The sequence below is a fragment of the Carassius carassius genome, chromosome 13, assembly GCF_963082965.1.
Source record: "Carassius carassius chromosome 13, fCarCar2.1, whole genome shotgun sequence".
In the NCBI taxonomy this organism is placed as follows: domain Eukaryota; kingdom Metazoa; phylum Chordata; class Actinopteri; order Cypriniformes; family Cyprinidae; genus Carassius; species Carassius carassius.
In genome coordinates, this window is record NC_081767.1 from 3,903,675 (window position 1) to 3,921,227 (window position 17,553).

Consider the following 17,553-nt stretch of genomic DNA (forward strand, 5'->3'; position numbering starts at 1 on the left):
AGGAATGATAACCTTTCTCTTGCAGAGCGTCAAAAGCGTGAAACCGTTCAAAACCAAGAAAATGAGAGGAGGAAGATTTGGATTGAAAAGGCTGAAAGAGAATAAAAAAACAAGAGCACGGGAAGATCTGGATGTTGAGGGCTTACCTGGTAGATCAGACCTCAGTTCTGTTGATGTTGAGTTTGTATTCCCAAAGTTCAAGATGAGGAAAGGTGGGAATGCCACTGCAGATGGATCAGGACATCTGGAAGTCGTTATCACTAAGAAGAAGAGGAAGATCAGATTTCCAAAGATGAAGGCCATGGATGCTGCTGTGGGTGAAGGGAATGTCAATGTAGATGTTTCAACACATGAGGGAGAGGCCTCTAGGGCAAAGCTGAAGGACAAGACAAAAGGTCCAAAATTTGGAATGAATTTCCCTAAAATTAAAAAGTCAAAGATAAATGTACAATCATCAAATGACAATTTTGAGGTGAAGGAACTAGAAGGCAAATTTAAGCCTCCATTAGCAGAGCGTGATTTCAACATGCCTCAGAGCAAAGCTGAAACTAATGTTCCTAATCTTGAGGTTAGTTTTAAAGGTAAAGGAGAGGGTACTGAGATAAAACTACTGAAGATAAATCCGGATGTCTCGGATACAATGGGGACTGTTCCAAAGTTCAAACTGCCAAAGGCAAGACTTTCTTGTCATTCAGATGAAATTGATGGAGAGAAAAGGAAAGAAACTGATACATCTGAAAATAAACTTAAAATGCTCAAGATTGACATCAAAGCACCAAATATGGATTTAGACTTACATCTCCCAAAGTCTAAGGGCACGGCTGAATTCAAAGATGGTGAAGTTCCTGATTGCAATGTAAAAGGAACAAAAATCAACATAGCCAAGCCTGACAAATCATTACCAGTGCTAAACCTTCATGTAAAACAAAAATTTGGAGATGCCATTGATGGATCCATGGTCAAAGAGCATAAGATTTCTCTCCCCAAACCTGACATTGCAGTGCCCAAGATAGAAACGTCAAGTCTTCCTACATTAGACGTTTCATTACCAAAGATGACTGCAAAAAACATTGATACTGAGGGACATGCAAGTACTGGGGTAAAATATGAAATGACAAAATTAGACATCTCTCTTCCAACAGTAACATCCCCTGAGGGTGAAGTTATAGTTGAAGAACCTGGAGCAAAAGGTGGAACATTTCACAAGCCAAATATCAGCATTTCGTTACCAAAAGGTAAAGGTGAAGCAAAGGTGGATGGTCATTCTGAGAAAGGACCAAATGTGAAAATGCCACAAATAGACATTTCCCTCCCCGAAATGAAATTACCACAAGCTAAAATTGATATAGAAGGGCCTGAGGTTGACATTTCCTTGCCGAAAGAAATGCTAGAGGTAGGTGCAGATGATAAGGGCCACTTTGGAAAAGGGGAAAAGATTAAAATGCTTAAAGTAGATGTCTCACTACCTAATGTAAAATCACCTGAGCATGCCATTGCTGAGGGGCCTAATATTAAAGCAGGAAAACTGAGTATCCCATCAACTGAAATTTCACTTCCTAAAGGTAAAACTGAGGGAAATATTGAGATTGGAGACCCATCTGGGAAAGGAGGCCAATTTAAAAAGCCACATCTAGATGTCTCGATTCCAAAAATGAAATTATCCACAGGTGCAATCAATACTGAGGATCCAGAGGTCAAAGGTGAGAAATTCCAAATGCCACCCACTGATATATCATTACCAAAAGGAAAAATAGAGGTCAGTGTTGAGGTCGAGGGTCATTCTGGAAAAGCAAACATGCCCAAAATTGATCTAAATATGTCACTGCCAGAAAGTAAACTTGATTCTTTGAGTCCTGATAAAGGAAAGTTTAGCACCCACAGAGCTGATATTTCATTACCAAAAGGAATAACAAATGAACAGATTAATAATGAGGTTGAGAAGGGAGATACGTGTCCTAAATCTGATATAAGTCTACCTAAACTCAAATCAGGAGAAGTTGTTTTTGATGTTAAAAGAATCAATAGGAAGTTTCACATGCCACCAAATGATATTTCCTTGCCACATAAAAAAGATGAAAGAGATGTTAATGTGGAACCCTCTGGTAAATGTGGAAAGATTGAAATGCCAAAGGTTGATATCTCTCTACCTGCAGTGAAAGCTTCTGGTATTGAGATTTCCTCGCCAAAAATGAAGTCACCACAAGGTGACATCAGTATTGAAGGGCCTGACAGCAATAGATTCAACATTCCATCCGCTGATATATCATTTCCAAAACTAACTGACACAGGTGATGTTGATCTCAGAAGACATTCGGGAAAAATAGGAAAGCCTGATATTCCAAACCTGGATATTTCCTTACCAAAATCTAAATCAACCAAGGGGGAACTCAGTGTGGAAGGACCTGAATTCAAAGGTGGTGAGTTAAATATACCTTCTTATAATATCTCCTCAGCAGAGGTTAAAACAGAGGGTGATATTTGTCTGGAGGGAAAAACCAAAAAGGGCACAAAATTTCAAATGCCAAAATGGAACATCATTTTACCACAAATAAAATCAGCAGGGACTGAAATAAATATTGAAGGACCTGAATTGAAGGGTGGGAAGATAGATATCCCAGATGTTGACATTTCTCTTCCACAAGGAAAAGTAAAGGGAGATGGCAAAGTTAATGACAGAAAGGGGGGCAAGTTTCATTTTCTTCAATTTGATTTGTCACTTCCAAAGATTAAAAAAAGATCTGTGGAAGTCAATATAGAAGGACCTTATCTAAAAGGATGCAAAGTTGACACACCTTCCCTTGACATTTCTTTGCCCAAAAATAAAACTGAGAAGAATACTGATATAGAAGGCCATTGTGGAACAGGTATAACATTTGAAAAAAGCGATGGTTCACTGCCAAAAGTAAAAGCTACAGAAGGAGGAAATGGAGCTGAAGCTCCTCAGAACCAAGGAGGAAAGTTAGATATGCCATCAACTGAAATGTCCTTACCAAAAGGGAAGGGTAAAGGAAACATTGATCTTGAAGGCATAAAAACAAATTTGCATAAATTTGTTATTAGCTCACCTAAGATTAAATCTTCAGATGGAGAAATCAATATTGATATCAAGGATGGAATGTTTCAAATGCCTTCTATTGATATCTCTCTGTCAGGAGGAGACACAGGAGGAGATGTAGATGTTGAAGGACATACAGCAAAAGGAGGAAAATTTGAAATGCCAACATTTGATGTTTCCTTGCCTAAATCAAAACCATCAGGAGGTGAAATCAGCACTGAAGATCCCAAAATCAAGGGTGGAAAGATTCATATGCCCTCTATAGATACATCTCTGCCTGCAGGAGGCACAGGAGGAGATGTAGATGTTAAAGGACATGCAGGAAAAGGGAAAAAAAATGAGATGCCTAAATTTCATGTTTCCTTGCCTAAACTAAAACCATCAGGAGGTGAAATAACCACTGAAGATCCCGATATTAAGGGTGGAAAGATTAACATGCCCTCTATTGATATCTCTATGCCTGCAGGAGGCGCAGTAAAAGATGTAGACGTTGAAGGACATGCAGGAAAAGAAAGAAAACTTGAGATGCCTAAATTAGATGTTTCTTTGCCTAAATTAAAACCATCAGGATGTGAAATCAACACTGAAGGTCCTGATATCAAGTTTGGAAAGATTAACATGACCTCTATAGATACATCTCTGCCTGCAGGAGGCACAGGAGGAGATGTAGATGTTGAAGGACATACAGGAAAAGGAGGAATATTTGAAATGCCAAAATTTCATGTTTCTTTGCCTAAATCAAAACCATCAGGAGGAGAAATCAATAATGAAGTTCCTGATATCAAAGGTGCAAAGATTCACATGCCCTCTATTGATGTCTCTCTGCCTGCAGGAGGCACAGGAGGAGATGTAGATGTTGAAGGACATGCAGGAAAAGGAAAGAAATTTGAGATGCCTAAATTTCATGTTTCTTGGCCTAAATCAAAACCATCAGGAGGTGAAATCAACACTGAAGGTCCTGATATCAAGGGTGGAAAGATTCACATGCCCTCTATAGATACATCTCTGACAGGAGGAGTAGCAGGAGGAGATGTAAATGTTGAAGGACATGCAGGAAGAGGAAAAACATTTGAGATGCCTAAATTTCATGTTTCTTTGCCTAAATCAAAACCATCAGTAGGTGAAATCAACACTGAAGGTCCTGATATCAAGGGTGGAAAGATTCACATGACCTCTATAGATACATCTCTGACAGGAGGAGTAGCAGGAGGAGATGTAAATGTTGAAGGACATGCAGGAAGAGGAAAAACATTTGAGATGCCTAAATTTCATGTTTCTTTGCCTAAATCAAAACCATCAGTAGGTGAAATCAACACGGAAGGTCCTGATATCAAGGGTGGAAAGATTCACATGACCTCTATAGATACATCTCTGACAGGAGGAGTAGCAGGAGGAGATGTAGATGTTGAAGGACATGCAGGAAAAGGAAAGAAATTTGAGATGCCTAAATTTCATGTTTCTTGGCCTAAATTAAAACCATCAGGAGGTGAAATCAACACTGAAGGTCCCGAAATCAAGGAAGGAAAGATCCACATGACCTCTATAGATACATCTCTGCCTGCAGGAGGCACAGAAGGAGATGTAGATGTTGAAGGACATGCAGGAAAAGGAAGAACATTTGAAATACCTAAATTGGATGTTTCCTTGCCTAAATTTAAACCATCAGGAGGTGAAATAAATGTTGAAGATCCCGATATCAAGGGTGGAAAGATTCACATGCCCTCTATAGATACATCTCTGCCTGGAGCCAAAGAAGGAGAGCTTGATCTGGGTGATGACACTAAAAATGGTTTAAGATTTCAGATGCCCACTGTCTCTGTCCCTAAAATGAAACTAACAGATCATGAACTAATAGTTGGGTCAGAAAAGAAAGCCATAGATATTTCAGTTCCTGAACTGACTCATGATTCTGATATAGCGACCAAAGCTACTGGTGTCAAAATTAGAGATCTAAATGTCCCTGAAGTAACTTTAGGTGGGAACATCAAGCTGCCAAGTGTGAAAATACCAACTGTTGACATATCTGCTCCAAAAGTTGACCTGGACTTTACTCTTCCCAAGGGAAAGGGCAGTGACAGAGAAAACATTGAACTTCTTAAAGCGGAGGAGGGAAGGCCATCATCTGGGGCAGACGTCTCTATGAAAATGCCCAAAATATCACTTCCTAAATTTGGCAGAAAGTTGAAAAGTGGAGACAAACTAGAACAAGACAGTCCTGACTTATCAATAGATTTGGACTTAGAAAGAACATCACCATCAATGGAAACATCTAAAAGGGAAACGGAAATAATTGCTACTGATGCTGAAATTAAGATAAAAGCAGGCGCTGGAGAAATTACAAAACCAGAAATCAGTAGAGTAGAGGATCCTGATATTAAGGTCAAATCCAAGCTCAAATTCCCCAAATTCAAGACACCTACTCCTAAAGCAAAACTCAAAGATGCAGAAATGGATATGCCTGGATTCCTGGGAAACAAAGGAAAGGTCAGAATGCCAGAAGTTGAGATATCATTGCCAAAAGCAAATATTCCAGAATCTGAGGTATTGCTTCCTAAAACTGAGGTTGATGTATCTGAAGCAGATATCAGAGGTTATGAGGGCAGTTTAAAAATTCCTAAGATGCCAACAATTGACATATCAGTTCCAAAAGTTGATTTGGATGTTTCCTTGCCTAGGTTAAAACTTAATGAACCAGTAGACTCTTCTGACTTACACATTAATAGTAGGGGTACAGTAAATTTTCCCCATGTCAAAATACCTAAAGTAGACATTTCACTTCCTCATGGAAAAACAGGTGACACAGATAACCATGAGGTGGAGATTGGAAGGAAGGGTAAAATAAGAATGCCAGAAGTGGAAATATCATTACAAGATGCAAAACATGACACATCTAATGTTGACACTGAAATCAAAGGTAAAACGCAAAAAATGTCTGTGCCCAGTCTTGATATATCATTGCCTCATGGAAAAACAATGAAAAATGATGGTCCTGATATAGAATTTGGAGTGAAAAGGAGTAAGTTCAAAATTGCAGACATTACGCTGCCTAAGATAGATGTATTGCTACCTCACAGAAGCAAAGATGAAAGTCATGCACCTGATTTAGAACTAGAAGGTGGAAAATTAAAAATGCCAACAACTGATATATCCCTTCCAAAAATAAAATCTAAAGACGTTGTTCCAGAACTTCAACCAGATTTAGGAAAAGGTAAAGTCATGATCCCTGGAATTAAACTACCAACAATAGATGACTCATTTCCTCGTGGTAAAAAAGAGGACACTGGTGATCTTGAACTGGGAGTGTGTGGCAAAGAAGGGAAATTTAAGGTTCCTGACATCAAAATTCCAAAAGTAGATGTATCATCTCAAGGTCAACCAGAGAGTGCAGAGAAAACAGAGGTCAGAAGACAAGGCGGCAACTTTCAATTACCAAAAATAACAATACCCAAAGTGGATATATCATTACCATATGGCAAATCAGATGACCCTCAGGCTTCAGGGTCTGAGGAAGTAGAAGGTAGGCAATGTAAAATTCCTGGTATTAAGATACAACAGGTAGCCATATCATTACCAGAAACTAGAACTGGAGAGATTGATACCAAAGAGGGAGAATCTGGAGGAGGGCATGGAAAATTCACAATGCCAAATGTTGAAATCCCAAACCTAGATATAAAAATGTCTAGGGATGCAAACATGTCAGATTCTTCCACTGATGTGAGCCTTAAGGATTCACATAAAGAGGGTAAAACGTTGAGGATGCCTAATGTGGATCTAGAGCTGGATCTGGGCTTATCAAGAGAAGGAAAAAAGAATAAAAAGAAAAATGAACTTCCAGATACCGATCTGGAATCTGCCGCACCGAAAGAAAAAATAAAAGGGCCAAAAGTTAAAGGTTCTAAATTTTATATTGGAATGCCAAAATTAAAAGTATCTAGATTAGAAAACAAGATAAGCAAGTCTGGAAAAACAGATACTAAATTTCTAAAAGGAGGAACTGATGCAAACTTGCAAGCTGATTTACAAGCACCAAAGATTCCTGAGCTTGATTTTGACATTGAGACTGCCCAAGCTGACACTAATAATTCTGAAGAAGATAAAAAGCAGACCGGTAAAGGCAAAATTCCAAAATTTGGGATACCTCTGCCTTCTTTAAGTTCACCTGAAGCCAACATCAGTTCATCTCAGGAAAAAGGTCACTCTGTAAACACAGACTCTGAGGCAGAGTGTGAAAGCCCACATGTGCCAAAAGTAAAAAAAGCTGTATTTGTTATGGTGAATTCACAAATGGAGAACACTGCTAGTATAGGTGGTGAAGCAAGTGCAGAAATTGGAGATGAGAAGCTCAAGCAGCCAAAGATCAAAATGAAGCCAAGTTTTGGCAAGTCTCGATCAAATAATAAGGAGAAAGAGGTGGAAACTGAGGGAAAGTCAAAAACTGGTAAGTTTAAATTGCCAAAAGTGACATTTTCGTCTGGGCAGAGAGGATCACTTGATGTAACACCAAGTGGGTCTGATGATGGAACGAATCCAAGTCTAAATGGTGACAAAGATGAAAAATCAATGTTTGGAAAGCTTAAAATGCCTAAAGTGGAGTTTTTCTCACCATACTCAAAAGATGCAAGTGAGGAAGAGGAAATGGAAACAAGCCTGAAAATCAGGAAGGAGGCCTTGGGAGAAAGCAAAGAGAGCAAGGAGTCAAAAACAATATCAGGCACAATGTCGTTCCCAGGTCTCAGGAAGAAAACAGAGAAGAATGAGGAGGTGAGAAAGATTAGTACTATAGTATCCTCGAAAGCAAGGACTGAAATGTTGGCAGAAAGGAAAGGATCAGAGTCTCCAATACCCACAGTATCAGCTGAATTTGTCTCTGTAACGAAGAGTGAAGAAAGAGAGGAGACTACATGGTTCAAAGTACCCAAGGTCACCCTTAGTCCCCATTCTACCGGCATCCATAATATCACACCAGAAAGCTCTCCAAAAGGAAGCAAGTCCTCTCTTCCTTGCTCTAGTGAGGAAGCCTCTGGAGGATTCTATGTGAAGATGCCAAGCGTCGAGGTTTTGACCCGTGAAATGCCCTCAGAGCCTTTGATTACTAAAACAGAGGGAACTCTTACTGTAGTGACTAAGACAACAAAGTATACAGAAACAAAAAGTACCTGTTCGAAACAGTAAGAATCTCAGTTACAGAACTGTGACATACAATCGGTAGTGGCATAATAATTAGACCCAAATATTTGTATATGTGACAATTATTTCAGTCTTGGAGCTTTTATTCTATTTAAAGTAAGGAAAGCAAAAATATTTGATCCAGCTTTTGCAAGAAAAACATAACTTATACATAATGAAAATGTAGAGAATATTATTTATTGTAGACCTTATTTTCATATTTTGTAGCTTTCCAACATTTTTAACTTGCAACTCTGTATAAACATAATATAGGCACAAATCTGTGTAACATAGATAGATGCAAAGATATATAAAAACAGAATAGTTTTTTTGTGTGTGGTTTTTTTCTGCTCACACTTTTCTTGTGCAGTCTTGAATGACATTTATGCTGTAGCAATTTTATAGCATTTTGGTAATATTGTTTTGCCTTTTTCGATGCCTGGTTGGTCTCTGTAGTTTATGGTTGTTGTTATGGAATTGTGTGTATTTTAAATAAGATTAGAAGTACATGTACTATTTTACATATTTATATGCATGATCTGTACAGATAAGACACTAAAAAGAAAGCCTGTAATGTTAAGTAGTTTTGTGATACATATTTTTGCCACCTTTAAGATAAATTTAAACAATATTACGTTTTTTTTTGTTGTTTGTTTGTTTGTTCGTTTTGTTTGAATTCTTCCGAGTGTGAAATGTTTTTCTTTTTTTGTTTTTTAAATTGTGTTGGTGATGGGATTAGTCTACATGCAAGCAATGCTGATGTATATGTATCATATTTTAAGCAGGTTTAAGTACTGAACTGCATGTTTGTATGTGCTGCATTTTGAAACAGTAGTTAAGATGATGCCCCATCTCCATCTAATGCAAAAAATAGAACAGTCAAATAAAATATTAACATTCTAATTAGTGGTCCCTAATTATTTCCTGATCTTTTTCACAGATTTCTCATCATTCTACTAATGTAGCAACACTAATACATGACAAGTAGTGGTCCATTTCTGATACTGACATGGCAAGAAAAACCTACAAACAACAGCAGCCAGCCTATCCCAAGACTGAAATATACAGTCATATTAAACATATCTAACAATGTTTCATGAATGATGAAACCTACATATAGATTAAACTACATAGCAAAACAAAAAAACAAAACAAAAAACATAAAAAAATGCACGATTAAAGAAATAAAATAGTCTATTTGTTGTCTGTTTTATACACAAAATCTTCTGAAAATTTTCCTTTTAATATTCCATGGAGTATATAAAGTGATACTAGTTCAAAATAAAATAAGGGTGAGTAGTAAACAATGACTCTTTTCATTTTCTTTGTAAACTGCACAAAGGTGAAAGTGTTGCATATGCATTAAAGTGCCTATACATAGATCACCATGTTATAAACACTAAAGTCTCTAAGTCTTTATATTGAGTTTCTACTACTAATTATATGGTTAAACGAAGTTTAGAAAAACAGAGAGTGCATGAGGGTTTCAAAGCGTGACAACACAAGGTAGCCTATACTCACCAGAATTGACTGAAAATCTAAATGTATTATGCGTGTCCTGTTCGTGCGTAAGCGTAAAAGCACAGCGTGAGCGCGTTATGCACGCTCGGCTATTGGTCAGCTGAGTGCACGCACTAGATTGCAGAGGCTCTGCGTTGCATTGCCAGTGAAAGCAGCCTGCGCTATGAGGAGACACGGAGGAGTAGAGTGACGTTCACTTCAACGGAGCACATGAGACCTACATGGGATTTAATAGGTTAACCTAAAAATCTACGGTGGTCTGTATTCGGAAATGCAGTCTTAAAACGAAGTGTTGGCATGGATATCATCATTTCTAGAGGGTCCACAATCCTCATGAAGGTTAAAGCCAAAATCGTTCAGCCCAGCAGCATCTTCACTGCGTACGTGATTCGTGCCATCGCGTCGGTATGAGGAAAATAACTGGCACACTGTAAAGGTGAGAGGATACAAAGAAAAGAAAGATGGGTTATTTATGATTCAAAAAGGTGGATGTTTTCACGTCAAACCACGAAAGGAATCGATGCAGATAATTCCCTCCTCCCCGAGGTTACCTTATGTTAGATACATCTGTGTGGCCAAGTGTTAGTTAATGATAGATTTGGTGCAAGTGATGTGATCACGCACTGTGTGTGTGGAGAGTACGTAACGCAGCATCCTCTGATCATCCTGACATACTTTGTGACGCGAAATAAAACATGATTATACTATATAGACATGATGTTACTATACAGTAACTTAAGTATTAAATATACTAGCACTGGAAAAAAAATAGCCAGTATCAAATAAAATATTAATAAAATACATTAGAAAATACAGTTTATATAATAATAACGATAACGATCTTTTCATGGTGGGATATGACAGTATCCTTTCTTTATACTTCTTCATTAACTAAATATGGAACTAAGTATAAATAATTATTTAAAAAATTATAACAAAGTATACAAATAAAATGCATTATGAATACTGAATATGAATTGTATTGAATATTTTTGTATTTCATAGTAATTACAGTATGTATTTAATCATAAAATACATTAAACTAACATATAAATGTAAATGAACACAAGTAATTGTAATAATATACAAATTGTAATATATTACAGTAGTATATTAGTTTTAATGCAAGAAAATGAAATGTTTGCTATTCTTGTCTGTCTGTCTCTCTCTCTCTTTGTGTGTGTGTGTGTGTGTGTGTGTGTGTGTGTGTGTGTGTGTGTGTGTGTGTGTGTGTGTGTGTGTGTGGTATGGAATGGATTAACTCTAGTTTTATCTGAAGACAATTTACCATTAACTAAACTAATATATGAACCTGCACTTTTGTATTGACCTTTAACTGTCACAAATAAAAACTCCAAATTTGTAGTACATACACAAATAGAAATACTTAAGAAAACATAAAAATTAAATGAAAAATTAAGAACAAATACATATATATATATATATATATATATATATATATATATATATATATATATATATATATATAGTGAATGGATTAACTCAAATTTTATCTGAAGACATTTATCGTGAACTAAGCTCATATTTGAGTCCTCACTTTTGTATTGACCTTTAATTGTCAGATATTGAACTTAAATAAAGATATATGCACTCTGCATTCTGTAACTGAATGATAAATGCTGTGCTGTAACAAACAGGTTTTAAGATTTCAAGACATCCTAAATGTCATTCTTACCCCCCACAGCATCTGATATTACGCTCGAAGAATGCTGCAACAGAACAACAACAATAACTGCTTGGACATGGCCCATAGGGAGCTATTGCATGAATGCAGAAGAACCGATGTCTCATTCACCAGTGCCCTTGAGTTTGGAGCCATACCCCTGATTAAAGGCCTGAGAGCATGGGCTGTGAGTGGCAGCTACTCTAAAGCCAGAAGAAAGGCTGCTAATGGACCGCGAGCACAGGGCACATGCCAACATCCTTCTGAAAACAAAGTAGGGCAAAGAAGCTGGTCAGGTCAGGCCAGCAGTGGCTATGGGCACACACTGGATCGCACAATTAGTGCAACCAGAACTCCAGGGGTCAGGCAAGGCAATCTTGGTGCTCTTGTAACTGTGGCCACTTTGAAAGGCACTGAGGGGGGTGACAGGCAGACTCAGACACGCTGTCTCTTTCTCAAGGCCCAGGGCAGGGGCAGCTACATCTGCGCTGTTGGAAACCGAGGGACTGGGACGAGAGTCACAGGTCCTTGGACTCACACTGTCATTCTTGAGGGGAAAAAGGAAGAGCTTAGATGTTCCTCTAAAGGGCCGAAGCTGAGCCAGGATGGGCCAGACGAAGGTGGTCTTTTCAAGGCCAAGCCCAGGGCCGTACGAAAATGGAGGAGGTGCAGTAAAACAACAGGCTTAGCGGAGAAAAGAACAGCTGCTCACGGCAAAGGGGAAATCGCCAATCAAAGCAGTCAACCGGAATATGGTGACCAAAAGAAAGCAGTGAATTCCGACACACAACCACTTAATGTAATACCAGATAACACAATAACACAATGCCACAAGGGTAGCAGTGCTAGCTATCCACTTGAAGTCACTATCGACTTGAAGTTGGGCAAAGACGAAAGGGCTCATTCACCCATATCAGTAAAAACTGATGCACCTGGGAGCACGGTTCCACAAACCTGCTGCTCTTCTGCCAAACTATGTGCCAAACCAGTTGGACAGGTTGAAGCTGGAATGAGTATTAATCAGTCCGATAACTGTTCTGAAAAAGAATCCAGTTGTGCCAATGGTGATGCACAAGGAAACACTGAGGTTAATAAATGTGACCTTGATGATCGCCAGAACATTCAAAACTTTGTTGCTGATGTGCCAAACCTAGGGTCACCTGTAGCATCTAAGAGTAACTTTAATAGTCTAGGAATCAAATTGACCACAACAAACTGTAATACTGAGCCAAGCATAGATCATTCTCCCATGCTAACTCCCTCCATAGTCCCTGTCAGCATTCAGAAAAATGAAGAATCCAGGCCAAATGAGTGCATACTGGATCGTGAAAATCTACATTCAGTGGAGCCTGGTGATCTTGCAACACAGAGAGATGGGACTCCAGACACAAAGACTACAGTTGTGCTGGAGGGCCGCACTCCAGTGGGTGTTGCATGTAGCACTACAGAAAAGAAGAGGAGGCCGTCCATGTGCTCACCTCAGCATTGGGAGGAATTAATCACACGGCATGGAGAACTTGAAGTTCAGCAGTCTGACAAATCCTCTTCACGAGGCTTTAGCGCACCAACAGCCAATATAACTATAACCACTATTCACTCCCTGGTTAATCCTGCCACCACAGCAGCCATAGCAACAGCCATCCCAGCATTAAGTGACGGGGAGGTGGGGGCAAGAGGTGGAGACTTTCTGCCTCTGGTGAACTCAGAGTTGCTATCAGAGTCAGCAAGAGTTGACGACAAGGACAAGGACAAGGTGGCTGCTGACGAGGGGTCTCTTGATGTGGAGGAGGAGGAGGAGGAGGAGGAGGAGGAGGAGGAGGAGGAGGAGGAGAATGAGTTTGGGGCTTTCATGCAAGCAGGTGGAGAGCGGCTGTGGACGGATGGATTCAGTGAGGTCCAACATTTGGCTGAGGATTACAAGTGTGGTAAGTATGCTGTCTTGAAAGTAGCAGGGTAATAAATACATTTTGTCAAAAGGGACAGTAAGTTCTTCTGGAGCAGGAACCTGGCTTTGTTTGGGTTTTTTGTGAGCAGATAAACATGCAGACCAAATGTACTAAATAGTTTGTCTGGATTGACCTGGATTCCTGCAGACCCCCTTGCTTCCCCCGACCTCATGTGAAGATATTAATTATTTAAGGCACTGCTTGGAATTCCTAAAGCCCCCCAACCACCCTCTCAGTCCCCCTGTTGCTGTGTATCAGCCTAAGGCAGGAGGCAGCATTAAAAAGACATACAAACACAAGCCAATGGGACAAGAGGTGAGGCCAACTCCACAATGCCAAAGGCAGCATGTCTAGAGGGAATGGCTTGATCAAAATAGAGGACAAACACTGCATCGTTTATTCATCTAGTATGTCTTCTACCTATAATTTTTGGTCAAAAACACTCTTTTCCACATAATAATTTTATGGATTTCATTCCATTTAAACCATGAAACCATTTTCACCATAAAAAGGTGAAATCCAGGTGATTCAGGTAGTGAACATAAACAGGTTTTACCTACTTTTTAATCTTGAAATTACGTCAAGTAGATTATTTCAATGACAAGTTATTTCTGAAAGCCATTTAACATAGCTGTACTGTTTTCCTGTTGGGAAATTTCTTGCACATTTCACAACACTTTTAAAGCTGAATGTCCAGTGTTTTAGTGGTTCTAAAACTGCAATCACTTCTATCTGAAACAGATGAATGTGAATCTGGTAACGCTTTTTTATATTGGTTGTAATGTGGTAGATCAGAAATGAAATATGCAGGGCTCTTCAAATAAAATTACTTGTAGTCCAGTAATGGACCAGCAGAGGTCCGGACAATTATATACCTAAAAACACGAATTGATGGTTTTTGCCAGACCAGGGTTTTGGCGGGGTATTTAAACTCATATTTAAGGCTTTTTAAGCAAAAATGAAATTAAAATGACTGTAAAAAGAATGATTTATAGTTCATATACAGGTTCATATCAAACAAAAGTTTTATAAAATGGTAAGCTTCACATTTAAACCCTTTTTTAAGAAAATGGAGTCAAATGTAAACAATCATCAATTATTATATTAATTGAATAACATATAAATATATGTTACCATCTTAATTGCTTACATTTTTATTATGCATTATTTTCTTGTCAATCCACTAGTTCACATTTACAACTGCGTGTTTGCTGCGTAAAAACATGGGTTGATTTTCACATTTGTTTGAACAGACGGCTTATTGAAAATGCTAAATCATTCAATGCCAGCAGGTGGCACTTTCAGAACGGCAGAAATATAGTGGTTTCCCTGGTAACAGCAGTACACAAAGCATCTGACTTTTTTTTTAAACTGTCCAGTGCTCATATTTATTCAATGAAAAAAAAAAACAAGAAAAAGTATACGTTTACAAATCATGCACTATGGTAAAAGTGTTATGAAGTCATTACATGGAGCCGCATGAAAATAAGTCTTAATGACTCAATAATATGTCCAAGTAATCATAATTTGTGTGAAAAGGAATATGTTACTGGTGTTTCACTGCTCTGGTGAATTACATGTATAGTTCATTTTTTTAACTTTTGCAAAAATGTAGGTAGAGGCGCGTTTTTTTCTAACAAGCCTATGTTGTACCTTTCCACAGTGGTCTTTAAATATCAAAGACATTTTGTTCACAGAGTGTAAAAAAAACACTTTCACTACTTAGTTGCAGTCGCACATGTTCTAGAGCATGTGTTGCAGAAAGCAGATAATCTTTCCAATACCATAGTCCCTATTGGTCATGTAAAGAGTTTTTGTGTGACAGCCTTGAAAATGAAACTATAAAGACTTACATGAACCTTTATCTCCTCTCAGAGGAACACACAAGTTCTGCTGATGCAAATGAACCCGCATCCTGGGCATCTGATTGGACTGCAGTTCAGTCATTCCAGCAGTCAGAGAGCACATGGGCGGCCTTCAGCCAGGAGACTGTGGAGCAGAAGATAGCGCCTGGTGGCCAGTGGTGGACTTCTACCGAAAAACCAAAGCTTCCCCTCTCTCCTCTCCATAATGTGGTAAATAGTTATGCTCTGTTATAGGAATGATGTTTTTAGATTATTCTCAAGTATTTTAAAGACTGAAAAAGTGCATATATGAAGTATGTGCTGTCATGTTAGTGTCCTAATCTGTCCTAACCTTGACCAAAAGAATGCACGTTATCCCACTTATTACATTACTTAACAATTAAATAAATGTAATTTATTGCAGTATGTGAGATAAACGAGACCTTGTGATATGAGCAGGAAATCAATAATACAGTTAATTAGTAATTATGCAAAACATTGTGCAGAAATATTCCAGAGAGCCATTTTATACAAGCACTTAATGACCCACTCATCCTGAACAAATAACAATTAATTGCTCGCTTTATAATTTTAGTATCATACTAATATATCTTTATATTCTACATTGTTATTGTATCTTTATGAGTAACTAATATATCTTTTCATCACTATCGATGCTCTGATGATTAGTGATCCTTACTGTACATGTGTGTGTGTTTGTGTGTGTAGTCAAATGTGTTTCTAGAGGCCTTTCCCTCTGAAAAGTCCCCCTGTGAAGATCCTGAAGACATTCCTTCACTAAAGCAGCTTCTGCAAGGACCAGCTGAAAACAGCAATACAGGGAAGCATAAGTATGTTGCATTGTTTGCAGTTGGGCTGCACCAATTGGGATTTATAAAGTTAGCTACTTTTATGATTTTTTAAAAATATATTTTTATTTCAAGACATACTTTTCAGGCCATTTCTAGAGCCGATTGAATCGATGCATATTCTGGACACCTCGCTTATTTAACACAGTTGAATGAACTTGTCAGCAAATAAGAAAAAAAATCCAAAATGTGCTCCAGGAACTTTTAAAACTCCTGCTATATATTAGTCTTCTATTGCCACCTTGTGGTAATTTAAAATACTACTGCATTGCATCACATAAAGCACAAAGGACTGACTGTTTTGCATGAAATTGTGATGAAATCATGTAAAAAAAAATCTTTCTTAGATAATTTCACGTACAATAATAGTATTTGTTTTTCTTGTTACATGCTAAATTCCGAGTTAATCGTTGTGTTTTTGCCCAAAGGGAGCAGAGCTTACTTGAAGGCCTCCAGGATCTAGAGCGGATGATTGGTGTGAAATATAAGAGGGCGGAGTCTCTTTCCTGTAAACTTCTCCTTCAGTCACTGCATCTGGAACGTCCCAGCTCTGTGAGTCTGCTGTAATGAAACAGGAAACTACTGCAATAATATCTAGTGAAAACTTCCGTGATATTAAAACCTAACTCTGTTGAGCTTTTGCTACATCAAATACTTGTAATATCATTTGAAATAACAAAATTATTTATATACACTACCATAAAATAGAGCTTTCTTAGAGTTAAAATTATGTTTTAAATAACTATCATCCTTTTATACCTCAGGAATGTGTTCGTCTGAAGACCAGTGCCAGATTTTCTCCAAATCTCCCAACATCCAACCAGCAGTTAGCTGCAAATGCTAAGAGGAGACTGTCATATGACTTCAACAGAAATATTATGACCTAGTCTGCCGAAACATCTATGCTTCCTTGAAAACAGGAAATACAGGGCAGAGTAAAAATACATGCTGAAGAACTGAGTTTCCCTGGATTGACTTCTATTCAAGGTTTATTTAAAGTGTGTTTCTTCTTTCAGTGTCTGTTCTCACTCAGTGTCTGGTAGATTCTGTTTCTCATTCAGCTGCGTATCAAGACACACAAGGCCTGTGTAACCAAATGTTTTTCAGTATTTCAGAATATTGGGATTAAATTAGGACAAATATACTAAAATTTCAAGTTAATAACCCCTTTGCCAAATTGTCTAGTAAAGGTATAAGGAATTTTGGTTATTGATATAACTGGCATAATCAGTTAAAAATAAGTCAGTATGCATTTGTGTATTACTTTCAATAATTGCTGTGAAATACATTTGATAGAATAAGATGGAAGAATAAGAAGGAACCATAGCAAACCAGAAAATGCACATTCTCACAGGGATGTAGATGCAAATCTGGCCTGTCACGTCCTGATCCACGTCCCAAACTTTCCTTTCTACTGTCTCACATGATGTAAAAAAAAAAAACATTTTTATGTGATTTTAGGGCGGAT

At 38.1% G+C, this 17,553-nt stretch overlaps 2 protein-coding genes across 4 annotated transcripts in view; both read left to right on the forward strand.

Annotated features, from left to right (window-relative positions):
* Positions 1–9,124, forward strand: part of LOC132155850 (neuroblast differentiation-associated protein AHNAK-like) — a 30,498-nt gene extending 21,374 nt beyond the window's left edge. For both annotated transcript variants that reach the window (XM_059564583.1, XM_059564584.1), the window contains exon 7: positions 26–9,124. In XM_059564583.1, coding sequence (XP_059420566.1) covers positions 26–8,227 — 8,202 coding nt within the window. In that variant the 3' untranslated portion in view covers positions 8,228–9,124. The remainder of the gene's footprint in view (positions 1–25) is intronic.
* Positions 9,125–9,832: 708 nt separating this feature from the next.
* On the forward strand, positions 9,833–17,310 carry LOC132155851 (uncharacterized). 2 transcript variants are annotated; one of them, XM_059564586.1, is made up of 7 exons: positions 9,833–10,178; positions 11,448–13,206; positions 13,240–13,351; positions 15,248–15,447; positions 15,946–16,067; positions 16,514–16,637; positions 16,850–17,310. In XM_059564586.1, exons 2-7 carry the CDS (start codon positions 11,470–11,472, stop codon positions 16,970–16,972), a joined length of 2,418 nt encoding a protein of 805 aa, XP_059420569.1. In that variant the 5' UTR covers positions 9,833–10,178; positions 11,448–11,469; the 3' UTR covers positions 16,973–17,310. The 2 variants fall into 2 exon arrangements, with proteins under 2 accessions (XP_059420569.1, XP_059420568.1); XM_059564585.1 differs by having other exon boundaries at positions 9,834–10,178; positions 13,237–13,351.
* The last annotated feature ends 243 nt before the right edge of the window (positions 17,311–17,553 follow it).